The sequence below is a fragment of the Etheostoma cragini genome, chromosome 4 (assembly GCF_013103735.1).
Source record: "Etheostoma cragini isolate CJK2018 chromosome 4, CSU_Ecrag_1.0, whole genome shotgun sequence".
NCBI classification, from domain to species: Eukaryota; Metazoa; Chordata; class Actinopteri; order Perciformes; family Percidae; genus Etheostoma; species Etheostoma cragini.
The window spans coordinates 1,909,551-1,916,705 of NC_048410.1; the positions used below are offsets into that span (position 1 = coordinate 1,909,551).

General features: G+C 41.7%; 1 protein-coding gene and 2 non-coding genes across 3 annotated transcripts in view; all 3 read left to right on the forward strand.

Moving 5' to 3' along the window:
* The window catches only part of ahcy (adenosylhomocysteinase), a 13,210-nt gene that overhangs the window by 5,010 nt on the left and 1,045 nt on the right, over positions 1-7,155 (forward strand). Inside the window, exons 3-10 of the mRNA XM_034869911.1 lie at positions 266-341; positions 1,484-1,636; positions 2,730-2,842; positions 3,507-3,714; positions 4,428-4,515; positions 5,261-5,378; positions 5,532-5,654; positions 5,850-5,921. Of these exons, the coding sequence (XP_034725802.1) occupies positions 266-341; positions 1,484-1,636; positions 2,730-2,842; positions 3,507-3,714; positions 4,428-4,515; positions 5,261-5,378; positions 5,532-5,654; positions 5,850-5,921 (951 nt within the window). The remainder of the gene's footprint in view (positions 1-265; positions 342-1,483; positions 1,637-2,729; positions 2,843-3,506; positions 3,715-4,427; positions 4,516-5,260; positions 5,379-5,531; positions 5,655-5,849; positions 5,922-7,155) is intronic.
* Positions 1,265-1,399, forward strand: LOC117944153. The gene has a single exon (XR_004656508.1). It is a non-coding gene; the product is annotated as a small nucleolar RNA SNORA17 (small nucleolar RNA).
* LOC117944154 lies at positions 2,255-2,388 on the forward strand. Its single transcript, XR_004656509.1, has one exon. It is a non-coding gene; the product is annotated as a small nucleolar RNA SNORA17 (small nucleolar RNA).

The following is a 7,155-nucleotide window of genomic DNA, read 5'->3' on the forward strand; positions in this document are numbered from 1 at the left end:
CACCAACAGTTAAATACAAAAAGTGTACTTCAGCATTGAGGTTGTTAACTTATTCACTGACACAAAAAACTATCAGACCTGGCCGCGTTGTTCATAAAACCAGGTTACTGCTGAAGTCAATCAATAACCAGGTTACCCAAGTTCATCAAAGTACGCTGAACCATTGGATGGTTTGGGTGATTGCTGTTTGTCAAATGAGCTTTGAAGATGGCTTCAAGTTACTGTTGGGACTCCCCCACCTGACTCTCTCTCTCTTCCTCCTCAGGTTCAGTGGTCGAGCTGCAACATCTTCTCAACTCAGGATCACGCTGCTGCCGCCATCGCCAAGACTGGCGTTCCAGGTAACACACGCCACCTCTTTGTATACTGTAATCACCTGGTCAACCAGCAGTGGATGGGTTTTGAGCTCCTTGCAAACACACTTCCCTTACTTTTCCAACTACATATATAAATCTGTCTAACTGTGACCATTAAAAGAGGATGTCCGCATCGTACTGAATCTGAAACATCTTTCAAAACATACATACATACATATATATCACACACACACACAACATAACGCAACACCCTTTTTTCTCACCCACAAACAAGAGTATGTTAGTAGCAGTCTCCAGAAGAGTTAAATCTAAAATGCCAGCTCTTGGTGTCAACAAGGAAACTATAAAAGTAAGCCTGCAGTTGGTGCCGTGTGGCAGTAAAGACTGTCTGTTTTAATTTGATCAAGAAATTATTAACTTTAAATGTCAATACACTAAAGCACATTGCACAGCAGGTGTCATTATGCACGAGCAACTTGATGATCATAAACTATTTTGATGTCTCAGTGCAGCCGTACAGAAGTAACCGTTTGCCTTCTTAACGGGTAGCTTTAAAGAGCCACAAAATATCAGTTTGACAGTCAGTGAGTTGTCTAACGATCAAAACCAAGAGCAGGCGCGGACAAAAGGGAGATGGTCCTGTCCTCCTCCTGATCAGGTGGGGACTATGTCATTTATTAATAACTAAAATAAAAGATGAGAGGAGAGATTGCGCTGCTTTCTTATTGTTCAGGTATTTGTGGGTAGAGCTCTTGGTCAAAATCACCCTAAAGTTGTACCAGGTCACTTTGCATGTGTGGGAGCTAACTGTTAGCGTTGAAACAGTATTTTCAGCTTATGGCCTTTTTAAAGGTGTCACAGTCCAGTGAGGGGACTGTAGAAAAATCATTTAAGTAGAACATAAAAATAAAGGATAGGCTCTCCAGATATTGGAACACCAAACGATGAATGCCCCTTGAGGCGTTGCAGCCCAACTGTCGTGTTGCAGCTGTGTCACAAGGCGGCAGAGAGAGACCGGTGGTGGTCTGCACTGAGACCCGGCAACACACCGAGGACTCGGAGTGATACTCTCCACCGACAAGTTTAACATGACTGCAAGTGGTTGGGAATAGTCTCACCTGGGTCTCAGAAAAAAGACAAATAAGTAAATATGTCCTTGTGTTTAGTGTATGCGTGGAAAGGCGAGACCGATGAAGAGTACGTGTGGTGCATCGAACAGACTCTGTACTTCAAGGACGGCCAGCCCCTCAACATGATCCTGGACGATGGAGGAGACCTCACCAACATGGTCCACCAGAAGTATCCCAAACTGCTGGCAGGTTGGTCCGCTTACACACACTGTGTCATTATGAGGTCGCTGATCATTATCTCCCCCTGTTTGCTAGTTTAAGCAGGGTTTAGAAAAAGGCTTAAAGTCTCACTGATAACAATGCATGGTTGACCTCGCTGCTCTATGACGGCCATGTTGGTAAGGGGTTAGGATGCCTGATGCTGTTAGGTTTTTGTAGAACACAGGTCCCAGAATCTTAGTTCAGGTTAGGTTTCACTATTTTACCTCAGTCAACTCAGTTTTGTAGTTGACGAGAGATCGTTTTGGAGTCTTTTTTTTCTTCTAAAATTGCTGCTGCAGGAAACCTAATTTTTATTTGACCAAAAGAAATTTCCAGCATTCAGTGGCTGGTGATGATCTTCCCACTTAAACATTTTAATTAAATGTTTAAGCTGTAGAGTTTTGGACACTAGATGGCAGCAGTGGCCTGACACAAGCCAGTCCGTGGGGAAACTTCTTGGTTCATATTACATACATATTATAACATTTTGAATTCACAGCACATATTCATACCTTACCTAACCTTTTATTTTATTAGGGGATCTTTAGAGGGTTCTTTTGTTCTCTATATTGGAGCGGTTTCTTCTTGTGTATACATGCTTGATGTAATGCCCCTTGAGGCGTTGCAGCCCAACTGTGTGTTGCAGCTGTGTCATAAGGTGGCAGAGAGAGACTGGTGGTGGTCTGCACTGAGACTCGGCAACACACTGAGGACTCGGAGTGATACTTACCACCAACAGTTACACACAAAAAGTACTTTAGCCGTGAGGTTGTTAAATTACCTACCGAGGCACATGGAGCTGTCAGTTAAACACACACATTTTGTATTTGTATTCATATGCACAAAGCTTGTTCTTAAATTACTCTCTGAATAAGACCATAACCATCATAGAGGTATCAGATTATGATAGTATACAATCTGTTAAATTAAAGATTAATATTCAACTCACTTTTGCTTCACGTTGTGTTACTAGTACTCCTTATGTTTGAACGTTTAATAGCCATGCTCACTATTGGGACTATTTCTTTCCCTGTTGAGAACTGTTATTGTGTTTTCTATAATCACGTGACCTTGTCACCAGGTATCCGGGGCGTGTCAGAGGAGACTACTACAGGTGTCCACAACCTGTACAAGATGTTGAAAAAGGGCGAGCTCAAAGTGCCCGCCATTAACGTCAACGACTCTGTCACAAAGGTAAACAGCCTTAACCTTTAGTCCTCTTCAGCTGCATCTTGTAGTGGAGTTAGCTGGTGGACAAATATCTAATCGTGTGTGACCATGCACGCATTAAGAAATTGTGCTTTAATACCACCTATTTTTTTTTTAAAGCAATTTTGTTAAATGAGTGTTAAATGTGACAAACGACGGGTTATATGTTAAAATCAGTATGTATTGTATTTATCATGTAGTATGCAAACTGGCTTTTAGAAAAATCTCCGGCATTTATATTGATTTAAAATGCTTACAGTATAATTATACAGCAAAACTGAATGCTCTGAACCTTTTATTTATATTGGTTTAGTTTTTAGTGGACTTGCGTAATCTGTATTTTTGTGGTATGACTTTACGTGCACACAAATAAAACCAAATGCATGCATGCGTGTATGTGGTCCATTCCGTATGTGGCCCATAGTGCACATTTGTGGATTGTCTTATATAAGGGATACACATATTAAAGTCCAATAAAAATATCTAAATGAACTAAAGGTCATGAGAATGCTCCGGCTTATGGAACGTTTCGGGAAAACCTATGAATCTGATACCAGGTCCTAGGTGGGAACTCATCTATCATTACCGGGAAAAACACCCTCGACATGTTGAAAAATATGTAATGTATTTTCATTCTCCCTCCCTGCAGAGTAAGTTTGACAACCTATACGGCTGCAGGGAGAGCCTGATCGACGGCATCAAGAGAGCCACCGATGTGATGATTGCTGGTAAAGTTGCCGTGGTGGCGGGCTACGGGGACGTGGGTAAAGGCTGCGTCCAGGCTCTGCGTGGGTTCGGCGCTCGCGTTATCATCACAGAGATCGACCCCATCAACGCCCTGCAGGCTGCCATGGAAGGTAGTTGACGATGCCCAATACGATTTTATTTTTTTATTTATTTAAAAAACAAAACCAAAGGGGACAATACATATTAATGAACATTTTCACAAATGTAAATATGCCAGATTGTAGCCTTAGGCTAATTTCCATCTGCAGACCCCCTGGCAGGTTGATGGTACACAAAAAATAATAAATGCATACAAATACACTATACACAGGCTATATACAGAGAAACAAGAACAGTGATCACATCATGTCAGAATGGACAGTAACGAGAAGAATGGAGAACAAAGGACATATAGAAACAAAAAAACATTGACTATATTACACAAACTACAATTTTGCACATGCCCTGTCTAACCTGATATTGCACTGACCCATATAGCACCACCCTATATTGCACTGACCCCCATTTTTAATAATGCAGTAACTCTGTTTTACGTCTGTCTCTCCATGAACAATGATTTTACACGTCATGGAGAGAAGGGTACTGCTTTGCAGAAAATACTTGAGTTAACTATGAATAGTTAACTCGACTATCTTGCCTCAACCGTTGGAGCTGACAAGATTGTACCAAACCTCTACAATCTGCAAAAATATTAAGGAAAAATTGTGTAGTCAATTAGAAAAGCAGTGTTCTGTCTTCAACACACCACCCATTATTTGAGAATTGAACAATCTGTTCCTGAAACATTCAACAATATAAACCCCTGTTCTCTGTTGCTCTGTAGGTTATGAGGTTACTACCATGGACGAGGCTTCTAAGGAAGGAAACATCTTTGTCACCACCACTGGATGTGAGGACATCATCCTGGGATGGTAAGTTTAACCAACTTGGATGTTTGTACTAGAACTGAAAAGCTTTTATGTGTATTAGGGATGCATCAATGCAAACCCCCATGCCCCGTTTACTGTCATGGGCAAATAAGGTGGCGGTAGCTAATGTTGATCTGTTTTGTGCTGCCTTAATGTTGCAGTGACTGGTCTGACTCCTACAACAGTACCTTACCCTGCGTCAAAAAAAAAAAATCCTGTGACATTTCAAACGTATAAAAATTGGAGCAATGACCTCGATGCCAATGGAGCCCATGCCGACCGAACAACTTGGGCCCTGTTAACCCCGGTATTTGGACTGGTGAAATCCCCCACGTACAGCATTTTATGGTCTAGTAGCATGCAGCTAAAGACAAGGCTAACATTAGCTTACCCATAAACCCTCCTGCTTCTGCCTCTGGTGCGACAACATTTTGTTTTTCCTGTGAGTTTTTAAACAAATGACAAAATGTGGGCTCTTAGGTCCTCCTGTGGTGCCTTCAGGTACACTCCGTAATGGTGGGGAATTAGTGCCCTTTCGGGAGGGGGATGAGATTAGTTTACCTAGCGCAAAAGAGAACCAGCATCGAAATCGTCCAAATAATAATTCTACACATGGTTATCGGCAAATAAATGTGCAATTGGTTAATCCCTAATTTGTATGCTTGAATTCTCCTAAACTTTATTGAATGAAGTTAAATGTCGACGTTTGCAAAATAACTGCATGGTAATTATTGTGTCATGCCTTCAGTCACTTTGAGAACATGAAGGATGATTCCATCGTCTGTAACATCGGACACTTTGACTGTGAGATCGACATGAACTGGCTCAAAGAAAATGCTGCAGAGAAAATCAACATTAAGCCTCAGGTAGGAAAACTTTAAACCGACTTCTTTGGCATCACTTCTCCTGGTTTTCTCTCTTCTGTATTCTTGGTTGCTCGATGCTTGCCTCTCCTTCCCTTCAGTTGGACTTCTGCATCCTGTCACACAAGCAGTAATCCTCCTCCTCCTCCTCCTCAGGTCGATCGCTTTCGTTTGAAAAGCGGTCGTCACATCATCGTCCTGGCCGAGGGCCGACTTGTCAACCTGGGCTGTGCCATGGGACATCCCTCCTTTGTCATGAGCAACTCCTTCACCAATCAGGTACTTTGTGTTTGTGTGACCCAGAGACGTGAAAAGATGGCGGTTAAGACATGTGGAAAAAAGCACAAGTTGCGACTGAGCAACCTGATTGTTACAAGATTTTGTCTTTAAGGCCAAAACATACTAACATACTGACACCACAGCTTCATCACGTCTGCTTTATAAAACCGTCTCAACCTATGTCCTTTCCTGTAGGTCCTGGCTCAAATCGAATTGTGGACGAACACCGCCAAATACCCCCTTGGAGTCTACTTCTTGCCCAAGAAGGTCAGAAGCCGCACTGTGATAACAGTGTATTTTATACAGTACATCATTTAGCATTATACTGATCGTGGCCAGTAATATCCACCTTTAGTCTGCAGAATGAAATGTCAGGAATGCCATGTATTTGCAACATGAAAAGATGTCTGGAAACTTGGCGCCAGCCATTTTGCGGCGTCTTTCAGAATTAATTCACATCCCCGATAATGACCTAAAATGGTAGTTTTTAAATGATAAACAATATGTTGTTGTCGTCAGAGCTAGTGAATTTCTTGTTTTAATGCTAGAGTTGAATACCAGGGCTGAGTTCCAAATGTAATACTTTTCCTATATACCATACATTTGGGCCATACCACGTCTTAATAACATTGCACCTTAAACTTTGACCCTCTTGCTCCTATGCTGCACAATGGTTTGTGGGTCAGAATTGCTAAAAAAAAAAGGCATGCTGGCTTGCCTAATGCAAAATCTGACTGGATGGAGTAGGACATCCTGACATTTTTTGGCATACTGTATTTGGGACGTACTTAATCTTTCTGACCTACTAAATGGTAAGGTAGTGTGGGTATTGAGGGCTAGATGCCTATTAAGTGTTCAATGGTTGTTACCAGGCACAGCACAGATACATAGAAGATAATTTCAGTTGGTATGCAATCCCTTTTGTTTTAAAGGTCTCATGTGGTGGTTGTCAGCATATTTCCCTTAAGCCTTAAAACCACAGTGAAAGGAATAAAGCGGTAAATTCTGGTTGTGATAGGTTTAGTACTTTAGAGACCGGTTGCATCAAAGGGAGCTGGGATCATAAGGCGTGCAGGAATTTTGAGCCACGATATAAAAACAAACTGTACGAGGGAACTGCTGGTGAATGCAACGGACTTATTGGGTGCTTAACCCTCTGGGGCTGCCAGTGGCCTTCGATGTCATGTTTAATATCTCTAGATCAATGCCGTGTAGAGACGTGCTTTTTGTTTATTTTTTGGTAGCAGAGAGTTTTAATGTCTTCCTTGGGATTGTAGATTATCCAGAAGCTTGGTAATCCGGGCTGGAACTAAATTTGAACAATCAATCCATGACTATGACTCTAACTTGGGTTGCATAATTTTTGATATGTCAGCCTTGCTTCAAGCTAGCGTTGTTCTAATTGTTAAAAACCTGGGCACAAAGGAGCAAATCCACAAACTTTGGAATCTGCTTCAGTGATTATTTTTTATATATTCTCTCTCTCTCTCTCTCTCTCTCT